Below are 23,425 nucleotides of genomic sequence, written 5' to 3'. Positions count from 1 at the left end.
AACAAAAAGACAGCTCAATTTAAAAATGGGCAAAGGATTTGAACAGAAGATATACAAATGACCTATAAGCACATGAAAATGCTGGATATCTTTAGCCATCAGGGAAATGCAAAGCAAAACCACAGAGTGAGACCCACTGGGGTGGCCAAAATAAAATAGGCCATAGCAAGTGTTGATGAGGATGTGGAGAAATTGGAGCCCTCATACACGGCGAGTGGGAACATAAAATGGTGCAGCAGCTGTGCAAAGCAGTTTGGCAGTTCCTCAGAAAGTTAGTTGCCTTATGATTCAGCAATCCCTCCCCTACTTACATACCACGAGAAGTGAAAGCATATGTCCACACAAAATCTTGTTCATGGCAGCATTATTCATAACAGCCAAAAAGTGAAACCTATGCAAACGTTCATGAACTGACAAATGGATAAACAAAATGTGGTTTATCCATCCAGCAAACTGCTCTTCTGCAATAAAAAGAAATATTATTCTGTTACATGCCGTAACGTGGATGAACTATGAAATGATTATGCAAAATTTAAGAAGCCAGTCCCAAAAGGCCACATATTGTCATTTAAATATGATTCTGTTTACGTGAAATGTGCAGAATAGGCAAATCCATAGAGACAGAAATTCGATTAGGGCTTGACTGGGGCTGGGGAAGGGGAATGACTACTTATGGGTACACAGTTTCTTTTGGGGCTGATGAAAATGTTCCACAGATAGTAGTGATGGTTGCACAACTCTGTAACATACTAAGAACCACTGAATTGCAGACTGTAAAAGGGTGAGTTTTGTGGGATGTTAATTATATCTCAATAAAGCTGTTGGGGAAAAAAATTTACCTGCTTTGATTTAGAGCTAAAATAGAGCTGTCAAGATGTATAGTTTATTTTTGTTTATATTTGGTTTAGTTTATGAAGGCTTTTAAAAAGTCATCTGCGCCAGGTGCAGTGGCTCACACCTATAATCCCAGCACTTTGGGAGGCCGAGGTGGGAGGATCACTTGAGGCCAGGAGTTCAAGAGCAGCGTGGGCAACAGAGGGAGACTCTATCTCTATGAAAAATAAAAATAAAAAAGTCATATCATACTGTTAAATACAGTAATATTTTAAAATGTTTACATTTTGGCGTTTCTTATTCTGAATTCCAGTAACTGTGAATTGTGACTTCATTATTCTGGGATACTTATTTTGTTCTTAACTGCAAACTAAACAATCTTTTGGATGATGCCAACATTTCTATAATTAAATGTATTCCCATCCTTCATTATTATTTAAATTGGCCATTTTTGTGAAAAATATTAGGCACTTTAAACAACGAGAGGAGTGCCAAAGTTTTCAGGAGCCTCTCGTTATTTCTATTATCTTAAATAAGAAAGGTACGAAAATGGAATTCCGGTAATTATTTTGAAATCTCTACGCTCTGCACCACTGTGAACTCATAGCTGAAGCTGCCTTGGACTATTTTACCTGGGCATCACCCATATACTCCTTGTGATTATAAATTGGGATACAGTAAAACAGACTTGATTTTTGAGGTCTATTCCATTAAAAAAAAAAATTTAGAAGATGAACTCAGTTGGACTCATCCTTTAATCCTGTTTTATCTCTGGCAACTATTAAACAAGTTGAACTGCTCAGAGAAGTTGGGCAATAAGCTAAAGCTACTTCATAATAGTATGGTTCCATCAGAACAGATGGTGCAGTGTCTGACCTATTTCCCATCAAGAATAGATTAAAACCCTTATATAACAGAACTAGTACTGTGCAGTCTGTTTTCCATAGCACTATTCCTGGCTGCAGCAGGAGATCAGAAATAAAAGAAAATAATGTAGTTAGACAAGTAGAAGAGCATCCTTCCAATTAAACGGACTTAATGTATTATCATAAATCATGGAGGCAGTAAGTCTGCATGCTACTTGATGACTGGTAAATGGGATCCTGAATTAAGCTTTTATTCATTCATTTGACAAATATTTATTAAATGCCTGCCATGCACCAGGACAGCTGAGCCCTAGGGATACAGCTGTGAGCAAGGCAGATCGACAAAGCTTTCATTTTAGTTAAAAGAAGACACATAAGTGATCACATGATATTTCGCAGAGATAGATGTATGTTTTATGAAGGTATGTCCTATCGCTCAGCGAATAATTTGAAGCAATATATGAGAATATGTACAATAAAATGAAAAAGTTTAAATAGATAAAAACCAATACACGGTCTAAAAGATCAAGACCATGGGGAAAATTAGAATATAGACAAACCATATCTAATTTTGAAAGATAACCCTTAAGCTTAGCCTTTTCCTTCCTATCAGTCCAAGCAAACACAGTTATTTACATGATGTGTATTGTCAATAAGAAAAATGCATTGCAGTTTATCATGGAAAAGTAAACTTGGCAAAGTGGGGAACAAGCATAGTGGCTTGTTGACAAAATCTGCAGAAAGCAGAAGATACATATATAGGAACTAAGACCAAGAAAGCCAGATCAAGCTGACTGAAAGTGGTCATGAAATTTTATATCTGATGATGAGCAATTTGACAAAGAGGAAGAAAAGCACATGAAGATGGTCAGGCTGTCTTTTGGAGATTTAACTCTTCAGTTGACATGGTCTTGGATTCCAGACGAAACTGAACCTAGGTAGAATACTGTGTTTCTGATTGTGAGCTTGTACTGACCATGCAGACCTCATGAACAATGCTGAGTGGCCTACCCTTGACCAGCTTTGGTGTATAGCAAGTGTGACCGTGGCAGAATCCCCATTCTTCATCTTGTAAGGCACCTTAGGGCAGAGGCAGCTGCAAGCAATAAGGTGGAAACATATGTTTTCAAGAATCACTTAACATTAAACTGTGGCATAAACCTTCGCTAGAGCACAGGATGGTTAATTTGATGAGTCAAACATGCTGAATCTAGTGGTGATGGAATTTTTTGGTCACATTGAAGAGAGGGATAAAATTCCAATTGCAGAATGTATGATAAGAATCTCCTCTCTTTGCCTGCAGCTGTCACTTTTGCCAGACTGAGGAGCAGATAAGTTTTCTTTACCTTTCAAAAGGCTCTTGCAGGAAGCATTGCTTGTTAGGAGCCATCCTGCACTTTCAGGCATCACAGATTAGCATGGGGACGGAGGGTGGGAGACAGCATCCTGAAGAGCAGGGGTAGGTGTGGCTTTGCCTGGGGCTGTGGCAGAGAGGCAAAGACCTGCAGTGGCAGAGACCTGCAGTTTTCAAAAGAGTCGGCTGCATTGTCTTTTTAGCTTTGCCCTGTGGACACTGGAACTCAGCTATCTGGAGTTTTCAACATCTCTCCCATCAGGTCCAAGGAGAACCTTTCCCTTAGTTTCCTCAGCTGCAGAATGCGCTGCTGACTTCCCAGGGACTTTGAGGGAATAACGTGCATTTCATTCACCAAGCAGTGCCCTCATGTTTACTGTTTTCAATGAATAACAGTTGTCTTCATTAGTTTGTGTTTGTTGTTTTGTAATTCTGCCTTTTCTTTTTCTCCCTCTATACCCCTACCCCAAACAGGTACCCTGTTTGCTTGTATTGCTTTCTTAGAAACACTTGGAGGAGTCACTGCAGTTTCTACTTTTAATGGCATTTACTCAGTCACTGTTGCTTGGTACCCTGGCTTCACTTTCCTGCTGTCTGCTGGTCTGTTACTACTTCCAGCCATCAGTCTATGGTATGTCATTATTTTTAATCATTTTATCAAAGGGTATATGGATTAAGTGAATTCCCTAACCTCACCAGTAAAATTACATAGATCTGTTGAAATTTTGCCTCAGAATGTGCTTTTCTCAAGAACTTTTAGACGTGAAGTGCTCGCTTCAGCAGCATATATACAAAATGGGAATGACACAGTGAAGATTAGCATGCTCCCTGTGCAAGGATGACATGAAAATTCATGAAGTGTTTCATATTTTAATAAAATGAATTTTTTTAATTAAAAAAAGAGAGCTGGTCATGGTGGTGTATGCCTGAAGTCCCGGCTACTCAGGAGACTGAGGCAGGAAGATCATTTTGAGCCCAGGTGTTTGAGACCAGCCTGGACAACATAGCAAGACCCCCATGTCATTAAAATAAATAAAAATATGTGAAAGCATTTGTCAACAATTTTGGGAGACTTAGGAAGAAAAAGAGTGACATGCATAAAGAACTCAAAGAAAGACTGTGTTCGTTATAACTCCCCGCCTTTAAACTATTGATTAAATTAGCATCTAAGATTAGAGATGTATACCTTAAACTATGATTTCCCAGAGTACAATATCCCCTGATGGTCAAATATTGCTGTAATTAGATTGACTTTCACGTGGATTCTTGTATAAATGACAAAAGCAGATAGGATGTGCTGACTATTGAGTTCTCTTTCCAGAGTTGGCTTGTTTAATGACTTTGTCTTGTTTTAATGACTTGTTTAAACTTCTGTTTAAATGTTTTTAAATTTAAATATTCAAATTAAAGAAGCACAAAATTCCATTTATGAATAGTACATATAATGGATAGATCAGAAGCATAAATATAAGAGCAATATTTATGCCTTCTTTTTGCTTTCTATTTAACAAAAAATGTGAGCTAGCTAGATGAATGATGGCTGAAATGTCCAAGCAAATTTATTTGACACATTAATGAAGAGCTCATTAATCTGTTTCTGCTGAGCTCTGTGCATTTCATGTGACTGATAGCATAGCACAGTGATGGGAATCAAGGCAGTGGGGACACAAGAAGCCAGGCCTTCTCTGCTTTCTCCTAAGCACTTTGGGGTAAGGCTCTGAGTTAGGGAGGAAAGTACCTATAAGCACAGGTGTTAAGCATCCTGCCAAGATGGCAAACTCTGGAACGGGCCGGCTCATGTCTTACTCATAGTAGGAGCTCAGTACTTACTGTTTCTACTGAATTCTGATACCTAGATCTGTGTCAGACAGAGAACAACAGTATTTGCAGTTCCTCTAATTTTGATGAAGAGTTATTTATACTAGTTATCTTTTTTAAAAAGAGACTATTCATCTATTGAATTAACAAAATTACCAGTACATACTGCGCTGGTGAGCACATAAGACAACTGATCTTACACACTGTTGATAACAGTGCTATTCAGCTGTATCATAAAGCAATTCATGAACGTATCAAAAGCTCTTTTTTCAAAGTTCATAGTGATTGATCCAGCAATTCCTTTTAGAAACATATTCTAAAGAAATCTTCAGTAATGTTGTCAAAAATTGATATATAAAAACGTTAATTACAGCAAAAAAATTTTAAATGACCAAACTGTCAAACAGTGGGAGAATGTTTAAGTAAATGATGGTACAGCCATTTCATGAAAAATAACTAGTAAGAATTGTAGCAGGCACCGTGGCTCATGCCTGTAACCCCAGCACCTTGGGAGGTTGAGGTAGGAGGACTGCTTGAGGCCAGGAGTTCAAGACCAATCTGGGCAACATAGTGAGACTCCCATCTTTACCAAAAAAAAAAAGATTTTTTTAAAAAGTAGGAAAATAAAATTTAAATTAAAGAAAAGAATTGCATACATGGTGAGTAGAATAATAGGTAATTCTAATTTTAGTCTTCATATATTTATAAATTCTGTTGTAACAAGTAGATAAAAGGCAGTTGTCCTTTTAATAATAAGGTAAATGTAGATAGGCTTCTGAGATTTTTTTTAAACCCTACACTGCTCAATATTTTAAAAATCAAAATTACATGCTGTCTTACCTCCAAAGTTTCTGGGCTTCAGTTACAGCTACCGAACAGGAACTTCTTTAATAGCTTTAGTTATAACTAGTTTATGTGGACTACACAGAGTTAACAATGGGACAGATGGGATATCTTAGGGGTCTAGAAGATTTAAAAAAATCATGTAGTTTTTAAATTATTTTAAGAACACCATGCATGAATCAGCTGGATTCAAAATGCCAGGATACTCCTCCTAATAATCTGCATAATTTATTAAAAGCTATAAAACTGGGGAAAAAAGTTGGAAAACAGATTACTTATTTATGTATTGTCTTAATCTCATCTCTAAAATGTCTTGTTTCCTTTTGTAGTGTTGTCAAGTGTATCAGCTGGAATGAGGGAAGCTATGAACTTCTTATACAGGAAGAATCCAGTGAAGACAATAGAAGTTAATTCAATAGAAGTTAATTCAATCCAGTTAATTCAATAGAAGAATCCAGTGAAGAATGCTTCAGACAGATGACTGTGATTTAAACAGAAAAAAAACTATGAATGCACATATCACATACTGTGACTTCTGAAGACTGTAAATGAATTCCACAATCAGTGCTTCACTGAGAACCCATTTGATGTATCTTTTCTCCTAAACTGGACAGTCAGAGAGACAGCTCCTGGCTTTAGCTTCTTGCGGTACCACACACTTTGAGCACTTTGTGCGTATTATGCAATATACTTGCAATACACAGAACAAATCTCAAATACGCCTCACTTTTGGACACAGAAGAGAAACATTAAAACTTAAGGGTGTAAGGCGGGATCAAGAAACTTGATAAGGTCAAAAGCAATAATCTCGCTGACATATTCCAGGCTCTTACACTGAGACCAAAGAGAAATCTTTACCTTAGTTTCTTCATCAGCAGAATGGGTTTCTGGCCTCTCTCAGGGATTTTTGAAGGCATAATGAAAATTATGATGAATCACTCATTGGTAGGAAAATAATGATATAAGTTTCAAATATGTGTAATTTTACCTATACTTGGTAATGCTTGGTTTGATAGAGCCTGTTAAGCTGCTATTGATAGTCAGAGCTTATATACTGTGACTTCTGAAGACTGTACATGAATTCCACAATCAGTGCTTCACTGATACAAAATCCTTAAAAGGGAGGCACTTTAAAGAATATGTATTTTTCACTTTTCTTAGTATGTTTCATCAGTGACACGCATGATAATGTTTCTAATGTAATGGGTAATTGGGAAAAATAGATTATAAATAAAATTGCTCTAAAGAAGTTAAAAAACTGAATGAATAGCTAATAGTGGTATAAAGTAAATAACGTTTGGAGCCAACATGTTGTCCCTTGTGTTAGTAAAAGGATATTCACATTCCATGATCCCTGGCTGAGAGTTCTACCTCTAGTCTTTCTTACCCAGCTGTTGTCTATCCTTTGTTCAATTAGAAATACTGATAAGAGAATTTTTAGAATACAGATCTTGTACTCCTTAAATTTGAATCCGTCAGCATTGTCACTCATAGGAAAATGATCAAACAAGCAAGCCAGTCATGATTTGACCCCTTTCCATCTCATTTCTGACTGCCTTACACTCATCCTGAGGTCCACCTTGGTCTCTCAAAACACCATGTGTTCTCATGCCTCCATGTCTTTTCACACACTGTTCCATTTGCTCTTCCTCCCACATTACACTGAAACTTTCAAGCCTCAGCCAAAACATTGCTTCTTCTGCATAGCAGCCTTCTTGACATCCCTTCTTACTCCCCAGTCCCTACAGGGCTTCCATAGCTCTTTGTGCGTACTTCAATCCCAGCATTTTCCATCAACTTGTAATTGTTTCTGCTACCTGACAATCATCGCCTTGAGTACTGGGACAACCTTTGATTACTCATATCCTCAATAAATGTTTGTTGAACTAAACTAAATGACTACAAAATTTTATTTTTACTTGTAAAAATCATTTAAATCTATATATTTAATGCCTTATGAGAGTAACCACTGTTATCATGCCAATCGTTAAGCCAGCCTTGCAGACAAATTGAAAAATATGCCAGCTTATACACTTTTAAAATTGATTTACGGTATTTTCATAGGTCCTTTAATACCTCCCATTTTCTAAGTTACCATAAATAATAACACAGATGCCCTAAAGTGCAACTAAATGATTAACTTCACTGTAATCTCTTGAAAGCAGATGCGATCTTCTGTTTTATAGTATTGCTTAGGACTTTAAGGAAATCAGTGATTGCGTGACTAGTGAATAGCACATTTAATATACTAGAAATTCTTATTTCCATGATCATTCCTTTTAGGTTAAGCTAGTATCTTCTGGGCTTGAGGACCCATGTAATAACTAAGTGATTCTCAGATTGACTGATACATTTTTGTTTTCCTTCCTGTCCAAGGTTCTTCCCAAACCAAAAGAAAAAGCATCTTACAGTTTATAAAGTAGATATTCATTCTCCTCATTTTACGGAAGAGGAAGGTAAGTCTCACAGAGATTTGGCTTGACCGTGGTTATTCACTGCCTATCAGCATTACACATGAATGGACTTGACCCTACTGACGTTCTTCATAGCTAGGGTTTGCAGTAACAGATTATAAACCCCGAAGCAAGAATTGCATATGTGTAGCATGATGTACCCATCAAAAACACATTAACAAAAAACTGTACCCAACTAACTGCCTATAATTATCTTTTTTGAGTTTAGACAAGATGGTCTATAAAGTCTCTTCCAGCTCAACAGCCCATGGTTTTACACATCTCATCTGAACTGAAGAGGTACTGTGTAATACAGTTGAAGGGTTAACAGATGGTTTCTCAGTTGAGCAAAAAGTCGATTTGAGAGGTAGGAAGTATATCAGGAGATTAGATTGAGGTGGCCAAGGGCAAAAATGTAGCACAAATGAACCTAGCTATCTCCAAAGTGTCTAGCCTAAGAGACAATTAGTAAATGTGGTGCTGAAGAGATGAGAAGCATGCAAGCTGATGGGATGGGGAACTATAGAGTCAAAACAGAAATTAAAAAAAAAAAAAAAGATCTAATTTCCCATCATGTAACCCAATTATCTGAAGAAAGAATGTTAATGGAAGGACTTGTCTTTATGGAGCCCATTTAAAGATAAACCAAAGAGGAAAAAAACATGTTCCATGTTATCCAGCAGTGTACAAAGGAGGTTAGATTACTGTATCTACTAGAAATGAAGTTTCTCATCATTACAGAGGACTAGTCAATGAGATTGTCCACAGCCTGCATTGCATGGCCTCAAACATCTAAATCCCTTTTCTCCACTTCCATACTCACTAAATAATTGTGTCTGGAGTTGGTTCCTTCTGGTGGGTTCACAGTCTCACTGACTTCAAGAACAGAGCCACAGACCTTCACGGTGAGTGTTACAGCTCTTAAAGATGGCACAGACCCAAGGAGTGAGCAGCAGCCTGATTTACTGTGAAGACCGAAAGAACAAAGCTTCCACAGCACGTAAGGGCACCCGAGTGCATTGTGGCTGCTTGCTTGGGGGTGGCCAGCTTTTATGTTCTTATTTGTCCCCACCCATATCCTGCTGATTGGTCCATTTTACAGAGTGCTGATTTGTCCATTTTACAGTGTGCTGGTTGGTCCATTTTACAGAGTGCTGATTGGTCCATTTTACAAACCTCTAGCTAGCTACAGAGCACTGATTGGTGCATTTTCACAGGGCACTGATTGGTGCATTTTACAATCCTCTCCTAAGACAGAAAAGTTCTGTAAGTCCCCACCTGACCCAGAAAGTCCAGCTGGCTTTACCTCTCATAATCCTCTAGTTACTCATTCAATGCCCAAGAATCTTGACAATAGAATAATGTGCCCTGGGTTCAGTACTCTTTTAAAGAAATCTCTGCATATATGAGAACTATCTGAAGAATTAAAAAATAAAAATAAAATAAATAAATTAGTAAAAATAAAAATCTCTGGCCTCATGTACTGGAGATTCTGCTTCAGTAGCTCTGCAGTGAGGTCTTGGAATGTATTTCTAAAAGCTCCCTGGGTGACTGATACACATCCAGACATGGAAACTACTGCCCTAGATGAGTGATTTTCAACCCTAAATGCACACTAGAATAATCAGCGTTGGGGTGGGAAGTAAAATGAATACAAACACAAAGTCTTATTCTCATCCAGCAGTTCTCAACCTGCCGAGTCAAATCACCTGGGGAGCTTTTGAAACTTCCAATGGCCTAGTCTCAGCTCAAACACATTAAATTAGAATTTCTAGGTATGAGGTCCAGACAGTATTTTTTTTCAGACGTTCTCCAGGTGACTCCAGTATGTGGCTAGAGTTGAGAATCACTACTCTAGGTCAGGGGCTAGAAAACATTTTCTGTAAAGGGCCTGAGAGTAAACAGTTTAGGCTTTGTGGATTATACAGACTGTCGCACTACTTAACTTTGCCAATGTAGCACAAAGTAACCAAAGACCATACAAAAATAAATGGGCACAGCTGTGTATGATCAAGATGGGGCCTGGCCCAAATGGTTTCATTGCTAAACATTTAAGGAATAAACATATTAGTATTGCCTACAGCTTTTCTAGAAAATAGAAGCAAGGAACACTTCCCAACTCATTTTATGAAGTCAGCATTACCTTCATGTAAAACCAAAGAAGTTACAAGAAAAGTAAATTATGAATTTGTATCCCTCATAAACACAAATAAAAAATTCACAACAAAATATTAACAAATCAAGCAATATATAAAAAAGATTATATATACTGACCAAGCGAGGTTTATCCTGTGACTGCAAGGCTGGCTCAACATTTAAAAATTACTTAATCACAATATTAACAGAATAAAGGGGAAAAAACCCACACGATCATATCAATAGATGCAGAAAAGATATTTATCAAAGTTCAACATCCATTTATGATAAAAATTCTCAAGAAACTAGGGATCAAACTGATAAAGGGCATCTATTTTATTTTTTTAAAACCTTACAGCTAATGAAACTTTATGGTAAAAGGCCTGGCTGCTTTCCTTCTAAGATTGGGAATAAGGCAAGTGTATCCAGTCTAACAACTCCTATTCAACACCATGCTGGAAACCCTAGACATAAGGCAAGAGAAGGTGATAAAAGGGATATAGATTGGGAAGGAAAAAGTAAAACTGTTTATCTGCATAACATGACATAGAAAATTCTAAAGAACCTTCATTAAGATAAAGAAACTACTAGAACTAATAAATGAATTTAGCAAGGCTGTGAAATATAAAGTTGATATGTATGAATCATTGTATTTCTGTATACTAGCAACAAACAACTGAAAAAATTAAGGTTAAAACAAACCATTTAATAAAAGCATCAAAAAACATAAAATACCTAGGAATAAATTTAACAAAATATGTGCAAGACCTGTATGCTGAAAACTACAAAACACTGCTGAAATTAAAGAAGACCTAAATAAATGGAAAGAAATTCAAGTTGATGGATTAGAAGACTCAACATTAAGATATGAAAGTTAATACAAAATTTCTAGAAGAAAATAACAAGAAAATCTTCATAATTTTGGGTTAGGTAAAGATTTTAGCTAGGACCCCAAAGATGTAAAACACATACACATAGTTTAATTGGATTTCATCTAAATTAAAATGTTCTGCTTTGAAATACACAGTTAAGAAAATAAAAAGAAGTGGGTGCAATGGCTCACACCTGTAATCCCAGCATCCTGGGAGGCTAATGCAGACAGATCGTTTGAGCCCAGGAGTTCAAGACCAGCCTGGGCAACATGATGAAACCCCATCTCTACAAAAAATACAAAAATTAGCAGAGCATGGTGGTGTGCACCTGTAGTCCGAGCTATATGAGAGGCTGAGGTGAGAGGATCACTTGAACCCAGGAGATCAAGGCTGCAGTGAGCCGGGAATGTGCCAGCCTGGGCAACAGAGTGAGAACCTGTCTCAAAAACAAACAAACAAACAAAAAGATAAGAAAAGAAAAAAGAGAAAAAAGCAAGCTAAGACTCCGGAAGATATTTGCAATACATATACCTGACAAATGCTTAATAACCAGAATATGTTAAAAACTTTTACAACTCAATGAGACAAATCAATTTAAAAAGAGTGTGGGGAACTGGACAAAAGATTTGAAAGGACAAGTCACACAAAAAATACAGTGATGTTCAACACCATTAGTCATCAAAGAAATGCAAATTAAAACCACAATGAGATACTATCACATATTCGCTACAGTGGCTAAAGTTTAAAAAGTGTGACAATACCAAGAGCTGATGACACTGTTAAGCAAGTGGAATGCACATACACTTATCATATGATGCAGCAGCTCTCTCCTATGTCATTTGCCCCAAGACAAATGAAAACACATGTCCATACAAAGACTTGTCTATAAATGTTTATAGATGCTTCATCTATAATAGCCCCAAACTGGAAATGACCCAAATAAACTTCAATAGATGAATAAACAAAATATAAATATCCATACAATGGAATACTACTGAGCAATAAAAAAGACAAATTACTCATATATTCAACAACATGAATAAGTTTTAAAAACATTATACAAAGCAAAAGAAACCAAATACAAAACAATTACATACTGTATGATTCTATGTACATGAAATTGAAATTCTTGGGAAAAAAAAAAAACCCGCAAACTAATCTACAGTGTCAGAAATGAGATGAGGGTTTGCCTGGGGCTGGGGCAGGAGATACAGGGATTAAAAATTGATAGGAGAGAACTTTCTGGGATGATGGACATATTTTTCATTTTGATTATGTCGGTTATACAGTTATATACAGTTGTCAAAATATATGAATATACCGTGTTATGTAAATTATATCTCAGTAAAGTTCAAAAAATTATATTGACCCTTTTGGGAAAGACAGGTAGCAAACGAAGAGGGGATTTACATAGGCAAAGCACTCCAACATTCCTGTCCTTCAAAGTTATTTGATTTCTTTCTTCTATACTAGTGACTTTCAAAGTATGGTTCTTAGTTTAGTGGAATTACCATAACCTACAAACTTGTCAGAAATGCAGATTCTCAGGCTTCAACTCAACCCTTCTGAATCACAAACTCCAGGAGTGGGGTTCAGCAATCAGTGTTTTTAAAAGCCGTCCCATGATTCCGGTGCACACAAAAGCTTGAGAATCGATGGGCTACTCTATGTCAAGGACTTCCAGCATCTCCATTTCACTTAGTGTGTGCCTGTGTTGAATCCAGTTCTACAGAGTATTAAGCCACATCCAGCTCCTTGAAATATTTGAGTCTAGAATTATTTTACATAAGGACATTTTACAATATTCTAAAAGCACATTCAAAATCTATTCCTTCAGTGAGTGGTGTTGAGTCAAAAAAAAAAAATCGATTCCATCACACATACCTGAATTTCTTTTTCTTTAAATTTCTGTATCCAGCAAAACGAAACTTCATAAATGAAGGAGAAATCGTCTTTTGCTGACAAGCAAATGCTGAGGGAATTTGCCATTACCAAACCAGCACTACAAGGAATGCTAAAGGAGTTCTACATCTTGAAGCAAAAGCTTGATATGCACCAAAATGGAACCTGCTGAAAGCATCAGACTCACAGGGTCTATAAAGCAGTAACACAATGAAAACACAAAGTATCTAGGTAACAACTAATATGATAAATATAATAGTACCTCACATCTCAATATTAACGTTGAATGTAAATGGCCTAAATGCTCTACTTAAAAGATACAAAAGGGAATTTCCGGCAAGATGGCTGAATAGGAACAGCTCCAGTCTGCAGCTAACAGTGAGATCAACGCATAAGATGGGTGATTTCTGCACTTCCAACTGAGGTACCCGGTTCATCTCACTGGGACTGGTTGGACAGTGGGAACAGCCCACGGAAGGCTAGCCGAAGCAGGGCGGGGCATCGCCTCACCCAGGAAGCCCAAGGAGTTGGGGGATTTCCCTTTCCTAGCCAAGGGAAGCTGTGAGACACTGTATGGGGAGAAATGGTACACTTCTGCCCAGATACTGTGCTTTTCCCACGTTCTTTGCAACTGGCAGACCAGGAGATTCCCTCCAGTGCCTGGCTCGGTGGGTCCCACACCCACGGAGCCCAGCGAGCTCAGATCCATTGGTGTGAAATTCTCGCTGCTAGCACAGAAGTCTGATATCGACCTGAGATGCTGGAGCTTGGCGGTGGGGAGGGGTGTCCACCATTACTGAGGCTTGAGTAGGTGGCATTATGCTCATAGTGTAAACAAAGCTGCCAGGAAGTTCAAACTGGGCGGAGCCCACAGCAGCTCAGCAAGGCCAACTGCCTCTCTGGATTCCACCTCTGTGGGTAGGGCATCTCTGAACAAAAGACAGCAGCCCCAGTCAGGGACTTGTAGATAAAACCCCTATCTCCCTGGGCCAGAGCACCTGGGGGAAGGGGCAGCTGTGGGCATAGCTTCAGCAGACTTAAACATCCCTGCCTGACAGCTCTGAAGAGAGCAGTGGTTCTCCCAGCAGTATTTGAGCTGTGATAACGGACAGACTGCCACCTCAAGTGGGTCCATGACTCCCATGTAGCCTGACTGGGAGACACCTCCCAATAGGGGCCAACAGACACCTCATACAGGAGAGCTCTGGTTGGCATCTGGCAGGCGCCCCTCTGGGACGAAGCTTCCAGAGGAAGCATGAGGCAGCAATATTTGCTATTCTGCAGCCTCTGTTGGTGACACCCAGGCAAACAGGGTTTGGAGTTGACCTCCAGCAACCTCCAACAGACCTGCAGTGAGGGACCTGTTAGAAGGAAACTAACAAACAGAAAGGAATAGCATCAACATAAAAAAAGGACATCCACACCAAAACCCCATCTGCAGGTCACCAACATCAAAGACCAAAGGTAGATAAAACCACAAAGATGGGGAGAAAACAGTGCAGAAAGACTGAACATTGCAAAAACCGGAACACCTCTTCTCCTCCAAAGGGCCACAACTTCTCGCCAGCAAGAGAAAAAAAAACTGGACAGAGAATAAGTTTGACGAATTGGCAGAAGTAGGTCTCAGAAGATGGGTAATAACAAACTCCTCCAAGCTAAAGGAGCATGTTCTAACCCAATTCAAGGAAGCTAAGAACCTTAAAAAAAGGTTAGATGAGTTGCTAACTAGAATAACCAGTGTAGGGAACATAAATTACCTGATGGAGCTCAAAAACACAGCATGAGAACTTTGTAAAGCATACACAATCTTCAATAGCCGAATCAATCATGCAGAAGAAAGGATACCTGTGATTGAAGATCAACTTAATGAAATAAAGTGAGAAGACAAGATTAGAGAAAAAAGAGTGAAAAGAAACGAACAAAGCCTCTGAGAAATATGGGACTATGTGAAAAGACCTGATCTACATTTGATTGCTGTACCTGAAAGTGACAGGGAGAATGGAACCAAGTTAGAAAACACTCTTCAGGGTATTATCCACGAGAACTTTCCCGACCTAGCAAGGCAGGCCAGCATTCAAATTCAGGAAATACAGAGAACACCACAAAGATATTCCTTGAGAAGAGCAACCCCAATACACAAAATCGTCAGATTCACCAAGATTGAAATGAAGGAAAAAATGTTAAGGGCAGCCAGAGAGAAAGGCCAAGTTACCCACAAAGGGAAGCCCATCAGACTAACAGTGGATCTCTTGGCAGAAACCCTCCAAGCCAGAAGAGAGTGGGGGCCAATATTCAACATTCTTAGGGAAAGGAATTTTCAATCCAGAATTTCATATCCAGCCAAACTAAGCTTCATAAGTGAAGGCGAAATAAAAGCCTTTACAGAAAAGCAAATGCTGAGAGATTTTGTCATTAACCAGGCTTGCCCAGAGCTCCTAAAGGAAGCACTAAACATGAAAAGGAACAACTGGTACCAGCCACAACAAAAACATGCCAAATTGTAGAGATCATCGATGCTATGAAGAAACTGCATCAACTAACAGGCAAAATAAATAGCTAGCATCATAATGATAGGATCAAATTCACACATACAAACATTAACCTTAAATGTAAATAGGCTAAATGCCCCAATTAAAAGACACAGACTGGCAAATTGGATAAAGAGTCAAGACCCATCGGTGTGCTGTATTCAGGAGACCCATCTCTCGTGCAAAGACACACATAGGCTCAAAATAAAGGGATGGAGGAAGAAAGAAATCACAGATGACACAAATGAATGGAAATATGAACCATGCTCATGGATGGGAAGAATCAGTATTGTGAAAATGACCACACTGTCCAAAGCAGTCTACAGATTCAATAAAATTCTCATCAAAATACCATCATCATTTTTCACAGAACTAGAAAAAAAAGTCCTAAAATTCATATAGAACCAAAAAAGAGCCCACATAGCCAAAGTAATATCAAGCTAAAAGAACAAATCTGGAGGCATAAAGTTACCGGACTTCAAATTATACTGTCACAGGATCCTTAGGGTGTCGCTTTTCCAGCTGGCAGCCTAAGTGGCTGTGGCGCCTTTGTGGGAGTTTTGTTTGGGCCCACCAGGCTCATTCCGCCCACGTGGCCTGGCAGGCTATGCTTGGCTTGTGCCACCAGCCCAGATCCCATTCCTGCCAAGGGCGAGCCAGGCACAGTGTGGCAAGGGGAGCGTGAGTGAGCGAGCATGGGGTCTGGCCACTTCGCACAGGCAGGCACACTGGCTGCTGTGGCAGGGCAGACAGCTCCAGGCACCCACACAGGCACTGGCTCTGTGTGAGGCTGTGGCTGGACCAGGCGTACCGCAAGCAGCTTCCACTGCAGGATTCAAGAAATGTGGTGGCATCTGGAAGCTCAGAGATGCCAGGAACCACAGGGTCCCAAAGAGGGTGTCACAGCCCTGGCTTGGGTCTGGGCTCCCCAAAGGGTCACAGCTCTTCTCTCCTCCTCCTTCTCACAACATGGCCAGTGGGTTGGGGGGTGTGTTTCAGCCCTGTTTGTGTTACAGATCTTTCAGTTCTGCCATTTGGCAGGTCCCAAGTTCTCGTCCCATGTCCAGAAAGTATGAGGTACGTGGACAACTGGTGGGTGAGCAAGGCAAAGAGGTGCTTTTTGGAGTGACAGTACAGCTCTCAGGAAACCTGAAATGGGTAGCTCCTTTCCACAGGCAGGTCATCTGAATGAGTGCAGCGCTCAGTGGAGAGGAGACCTGGAGTGGGTAGCTACTGTCTGCAGGCAGGTTATCCCGATGTCTGTGCAGCCCTCAGCAGAGAGGAGATACAGAGTTGGTAGCTCCTATCTGCAGGCAGGTGGTCCCTACATCTCTGCAAGTCTGGCTGAACCCAGTGCTTTTCTGGGCATCAGAAGGGAGAAAGTGTGTGCTGACTGGTCCATGGGCAGCCACGGGCCGGCCCAGAAAAAGCACCGTTAAGTTCTTACTCCATCCAGGCTGCAGACTCCTCACAGAACTGACAACCCAGCCCCCACACTTCAGGTCATCCCTGGCTTGAAGGTGGGGCTTCACTGGGGACATGCCCCTTTCTGCCCAGGAGCCTGTCTGCCTCCTGCTGCCGTAAATCTTGTCATCCATGGTTCCCAGGCTGTTTGTGCGGAGGGCCACCTGCAGGCCCATACCAAGCCACCCTCAGCACCACCTTGGCCTCCCTGCCATGTTTGTTGGCACCTAAAGTTTGGAGAGGGCCTAGGTGGCAGGGAGGTGGGATGTCAGCGCTACTCTGAGCATGCACACCCGGCCGAGTTGTGACAGTGCCCCGGCTCAGCCTCAACTTTGCTCAGAAATTGGAGCAGGTGCTGGGAGCAGCAAGAGGCCAGGCAGCAGGAGAAGGCACTTCCAAGCCGGGGGCGGGGGCTTCCTGAGTCTCCGAGAGCTCAGGGATGCTCGGGTCCACAGCCCGGCTGGGCAGCTGCTCCAGATGGGCCGCCACTGCTCTAAATACTACAAGGCAATAGTTATCTAAACATCATTGTACTGGTATAAAAATAGGCACTTTGAACAATGGGATAGAGTAGAGAACCAAGAAATAAAGCTGAATGCCTACGGTCAACTGATCTTCAACAAAGCATACAAAAACATAAATTGGGGGAGGTACTCCTTATTCAATAGATGGTGCTGGGATAACTAGCAAGCCACACGTAGAAGAATGGAACTAGATCCCTGTCTCTCGCCTTATACAAAAATCAACTCAAGATGGATCAAAGGCTTAAACCTAAGACCTGAAACCATAAAAATTCTAAATGATAACCTTGGAAAATCTCTTCTGGACATTGCCTGAGGCAAAGAATTCATGACTAAGACCTCAAAAGCAAATGCAACAAAAACAAACATAAATAAGTGGGACCTAATTAAACTAAAAAGCTTCTACACAGCAAAAGAAATAATCAGCAGAATAAACAGACAACCCACAGAGTGGGAGAAAATAATCACAAACTGTGCATCCAACAAAGGAGAGAATCTACAAGGAACTCAAACAAATCAGCAAGAAAAAAACAAATAATCCCATCAAAAAGTGGGCAAAGGACGTCAACAGACATTTCTCAAAAGAAGATATACAAACAGAAAACAAACATATGAAAAAATGCTCAATATTATTAATCATCAGGGAAATGCAAATTAAAACTACAATGAGATAACACCTTACTCCTGCAAGAATGGTCATAAACAAAAAGTCAAAAAACAATAGATGTTGGCATAAATGAGGTGAAAAGGAAACATTTTACACTTCTAGTGGGAATGTAAATCAGCATAACCCCTATGGAAAACAGTATAGAGATTCCTTAAAGAACTCAAAGAAGTACCATTCGATTCAGCAATCCCACTACTGGGTATCTACCCAGAGGAAAATAAGTCATTATATGAAAAAGACACCTGCATACACAGGTTTATAGCCGCCCAATTCACAATTGCAGGGATATGCAGTCAACCTAAGTAGCCATCAACCATTGAGTGGATAAAGAAAATACGGTATCTGTGCACCAGGGAATGCTACTCAGCGATAGAAAGGAGCAACATAATGTCTTTTGCAGCAATTCAGATGGACCCAGAAGCCCATTCTAAGTGAGGTAACTGAGGAATGAAAAGCAAATACTGCATGTTCTCACTTATAAATGGGAGCTAAGCTATGAGGTTGCAAAATCATACAGTGATATAATGGACGGTGGGGACTTTGGGGGAGATGGGAGGGTGATGAGGGATAAAAGACAACATATTGGGTACAATGTATACTGCTTGGGTGCTGGGTACAGTAAAATCTCAGAATTCACCACTGAAGAACTCATCCGTGCATCCAAAAACCACCTGTACCCCCAAAATTGTTAAAATCTAAAAAAACAAAAATAAAATTTTTTGTATAGATAGGGTCTCAATATGTTGCCCAGCCTAGTCTCAAACTCCTGGCCTCAAGCGATCCTCCAGCCTCGGCCTCTCAAAGTGCTAAGATTACCGTGCCCTGAATTTCTTATAGATAGAAATTGGCAAAGTCCACAGATTCTATCATGTTAGCTTTCTTTGAATTTGGCCTCCTGGGGGCTTGCTGGACTCTTAACACTAGCTATGGGTTTGGAAACAGAGGGAGTTAGCAAGAGGGGGAACTGGTTTTCTCTGATAAACTGACTCCCTGAGGTGAGGAAACTGCTTCCTCATTCATATTCCCACTTAATTCCATTCTCAGGATACTACTGGTTCTAATGACTGCTCCAACTTTCATACAATAGATCTGGTGGGCTAGCGGCTTCGACAGCTGTGCTGATTGTGGAGACTGAGATCTTGATTTTCGCTGAGTATTACAGCTGCAAGAAATGAGATCCTTTAGGCTGCTGTAGGTTGGTTTGGGGGTTGGAGGTTGTTACTCACTTGCTTTAAACTTTTCAGTGTTGTTAGAAGCTGCCATCCCAGAATCCTGACTTTTTGATATTCTGATTGTTCAGAACCTTGCTATAAAATGGGTCTGTGATTTTATGTGACCAGATAGGATAGCTATTTTACAATTGCCTGCCAGAGGCAGCTAGATTTCCTACCTAGATTCACTGCCTAACCTCTCAGTCAGGTAACTAGTTTCCAATTCCCACATTTCTCTGGAGACTTGTTCCCTGTAATGGGGGTCCCCAACTCCTGAGCTGCGGACCGCTACTGTTCTGTGGCCTGTTAGGAACTGCGTGGCACAGCAGGAGGTGAGCAGCTGGTGAGCATTACGGCAGAGCTCCGCCTCCTGTCAGACCAATGGCAGCATTAGATTCTCATAGGAGCGTGAACCCTACTGTGAACTGCACTTGCAAGGGATCTAGCTTGCACGCTCCTTATGAGGATCTAATGCCCGATGATCTGAGGAGGAACAGTTTCATCACGGAACCTCACCCTTAGGTCAACGGAAAAATTCTCTTCCATGGAACTGGTCCCTAGTGGCAAAATGCTGGGGGCTGCTGCCCTATAACACAAACTGTCTGAGGTCAATTACTCATTCAGAGACTGTGATTGCTAGCAACAAAATGTACTTTTATCTTAAGCACAAGAGGCTTGACTTAATGATAACAGAGACTCACCCATTCAGTAGAAAGCTGAGGAGCAGGCTAAGAAAGCAACCAGGAAGCAAAACAGCACTCACAAAGAAGCAGCAACTACAGCAATGATGACGCAGCATGAGAGCAGCTGTTGCTGGTGATGTAGCACCTCACTGTCCTCCCCATGTCCTTGCTCAGGAGCCCCAGTCCCAGGAGAGAAGTTTAACTGGCTGACGTGGGTCCCATGCCTGCCCTCTGGAGGCCCCTGAAGCAGACAAGGAAGAGAGAGCGCCCTCTTAGAATTCGAGAAGGGGGCATGCGCTCTCTCCTCAAGACCACGCACAAGGAAGACAGGTGATGCCCCTAAAGAATTAGGTGTTAATCTTGCTGGGAAGTAAGGGTGAATGCCAGACAGCCAAAAGAAGACAAATAAGTTCTCCAAAGGAGAAAGTGAAATAGAGGGTAATGGAATCTGGATGCTGACCTTACTTATCTTTTCCCCAGAACTAAACCCTGGGAGTGTGCAGTTTTTGCTGTATTAAGGCAAGAGAGGGCTTCTTAAGCCAGTCCCCAAAATGATAAGTTGGTTCGTGCCCTTTTTATCTTTGTGAAAAACAAGCATACAAAACAAAAACATTGATTAAACAATATGCACCTTCATGACACAACAAAAAAACCAATTGGTTACAGAATAACCCATGTTTTATGACTGCATAATGCAATTTTTATTATATAAGTATTACTGTATAATTATAATTTTTGCTATTTTGAAAATTGCTAGAAATAACAGAATAAAGTTTATTCCCTCTGCCTTTCCTATATTAACTCTACCCCTGGGTAACCAAATTGTACGTAACAGGAAGATTCTCTTTAAGACAGTATTCTGGCTAAAAAAAAATAAAGAAAGAAACAAAAAATGACATGTAGAATCATCATTTTGCAAGCATTAATAAATAAATCTATGTATTGTGTGTCAATGGCCACCACTGTCACAAAATGGGCAATGGTTACGCCTTAGGTGTCTTTTTATGGAAGAATACACCACTGGTGAAGTGACTATTTCAAAAATAATGAACCTGAACCTTATCAAGCTTATAGATTCAACTAGCAGTTTATAGGCAATACTAAGGAAAGAAAACAACATGTTAAACTATATCACAAACAGGCAGACAGTGAAATCTAGACTGTGGGAAACTATAGAGCAACTAGCTTAGTTTTTTCAACAACTAGCAAAAAAAAGAAAAATGAGATGGCGGTGGGACCCATATATTTGGACAATTGGCACAATTTATATATGACACTTATTGGACCATTAGAAATTTGAACGATGGGTATTTGTCAGGAATTACTGTTAATAGTTTTATGGTTATGCTAGTGTTATAAACTGAAATATTTACACATGAGATGTCTGGAATTTCTTTTAAGGCAATATTGAGGGGAACAATGGGTGCAAATATAGATGAAACATGATTATTATTGAAGACAGATGATGGGGACATGGGATTATGTTGTATTTTTCTATATACTTCCGGATATTGAAAATTTTCCACAGTAAAAAGTTTAAGAAGAACAAATGTGCACCACTCCTTGTGCCTTATCAGTTTCCTCCATCTTCTCTTAAATTTTCTTTTTTTTTTTTTTTTGAGACGGAGTTTCACTCTTGTTGCCCAGGCTGAAGTGCAGTGGCGTAATCTAGGCTCACTGCAACCTCTGCCTCCTTCTGCTGTTTTGCTTCCTGGTTGCTTTCTTAGCCTGCTCCAGGTTCAAACAATTCTCTAGCCTCGGCCTCACAAGTAGCTGGGACTACAGTGTGCCACCACGCCCAGCTAATTTTGTATTTTTAGTAGAGACAGAGTTTCACCATGTTGGTCAGGCTGGTCTTGAACTCCCGATCTGCCTGCCTCAACCTCCCAAAGTGCTGGGATTACAGGTGTGAGCCACTATGCCCAGCTCTCTTAAATTTTCATACCCTAATGCCTACTTCAAGGCTACCACACAGAATGGGGCAAGAACCACCACCCCGTGATCTCACTCTGGACTTGCTTATGCTGTGATCTGGCAGAACACTGGTAGTGTGAGGGTTAGCAGTTGCTCCCTTTATGGCCAACATGGTATTTCTTTGGCCATAATGTCTATGATTATGATAACAAAAATATCTCAAATTATATTCAATACTCTGAAATAACATTAATGAAAAATTCTAAAATTAAACATTTCGGCACCAGTCATTTTCAAATTGAAGGCCTGTTCAATAAAATGGTTAGGTTTAGGCCATCAAAAGGGTACTGTGTAGAAATGGGCTCTAAAGCATTTCAGAAGAATCCGTGAGTGCATAAGGACACTTGAGGAGAGAAAGAGAAATGTGGGGAAACTCTGCTTTACAACTGGTCAGCCAAAACAAGTAGAAAAAGAATGTCACGATTTTGTAGCCCTCTTTTGACCCCCAGGACCGTGTTATAAATGATTTGGGCAAAGATTTTCCATGAATACTAAAACCTCAGTGAAAGGTTCTTAGGGAACAGGATATACACAAGGTCACAAATTATTGCTTCACAGACTACTTACTGATTACAAAAAGAATACTGTACTTTTACAACAAAGATCTCTGAAAGCCATCACGCATTAACCAGGTGATCAAACGTGGCATCACCAGCAAGTGGCACACCCTGACATTGTATGACTCCTGATGAGCTGCAGTTAAGAAGCAGACATCGCCACCGCCGTGGATGTCCTGACAAAAATGTTTCTCCTGAATTTACTCATGAGGAAATAAGACAATATATTAGAGACATGAAGGTTATATGGGTGCTTTTGGTATTATTCTTCCAGATTTTCTCTGACTTTGAAATTTTAAAAATACAAAAGTCTTGAGTTAAAATCAATTCATCTCTCCAAAAGTGTGGCAAAAGTCAAAGCAGAGTTCTACCTGATCCTCCACTGACCCAAAGCCACATCCTCCGTGACCTCTATTTTGTCACAGTGCTGAACAATATAGCTTTTTCCTGTCTCCATTAAGCCAAGACACTGAAAAGCAGCAAAAAGCAAAGTATAGCTGACAAAGCAGGTCTACTGGCTCCAGAAGTAACTTCAAATCTGGAAGCAAACCCTAAGCTTTCAAAACTTAATTTTTCATCTTTAAAAGTATTTAAAGTTGGCTGGGCACAGTGGTTCACACCTGTAATCCCAGCACTTTGGAAGGCAGAGGCGGGCGGATCACAAGGTCAGGAGTTCGAGACTAGCCTAACCAACATGGTGAAACCCCATCTGTACTAAAAATACAAAAACTAGCCGGGCATG

The 23,425-nt window shown here is 40.1% G+C and overlaps 1 protein-coding gene across 1 annotated transcript in view; it reads left to right on the top strand.

The window, feature by feature from the left end:
- The window catches only part of SLC46A3 (solute carrier family 46, member 3), a 16,322-nt gene extending 10,196 nt beyond the window's left edge, over window positions 1-6,126 (top strand). Inside the window, exons 5-6 of the mRNA XM_011999992.1 lie at window positions 3,529-3,685; window positions 6,045-6,126. Of these exons, the coding sequence (XP_011855382.1) occupies window positions 3,529-3,685; window positions 6,045-6,126 (239 nt within the window). The remainder of the gene's footprint in view (window positions 1-3,528; window positions 3,686-6,044) is intronic.
- The last annotated feature ends 17,299 nt before the right edge of the window (window positions 6,127-23,425 follow it).

Source organism: Mandrillus leucophaeus, unplaced genomic scaffold (assembly GCF_000951045.1).
Source record: "Mandrillus leucophaeus isolate KB7577 unplaced genomic scaffold, Mleu.le_1.0 Scaffold61, whole genome shotgun sequence".
NCBI lineage: Eukaryota > Metazoa > Chordata > Mammalia > Primates > Cercopithecidae > Mandrillus > Mandrillus leucophaeus.
Note: the sequence above shows the minus strand (reverse complement) of the source record. Positions and strands in the feature narration are given on the sequence as shown.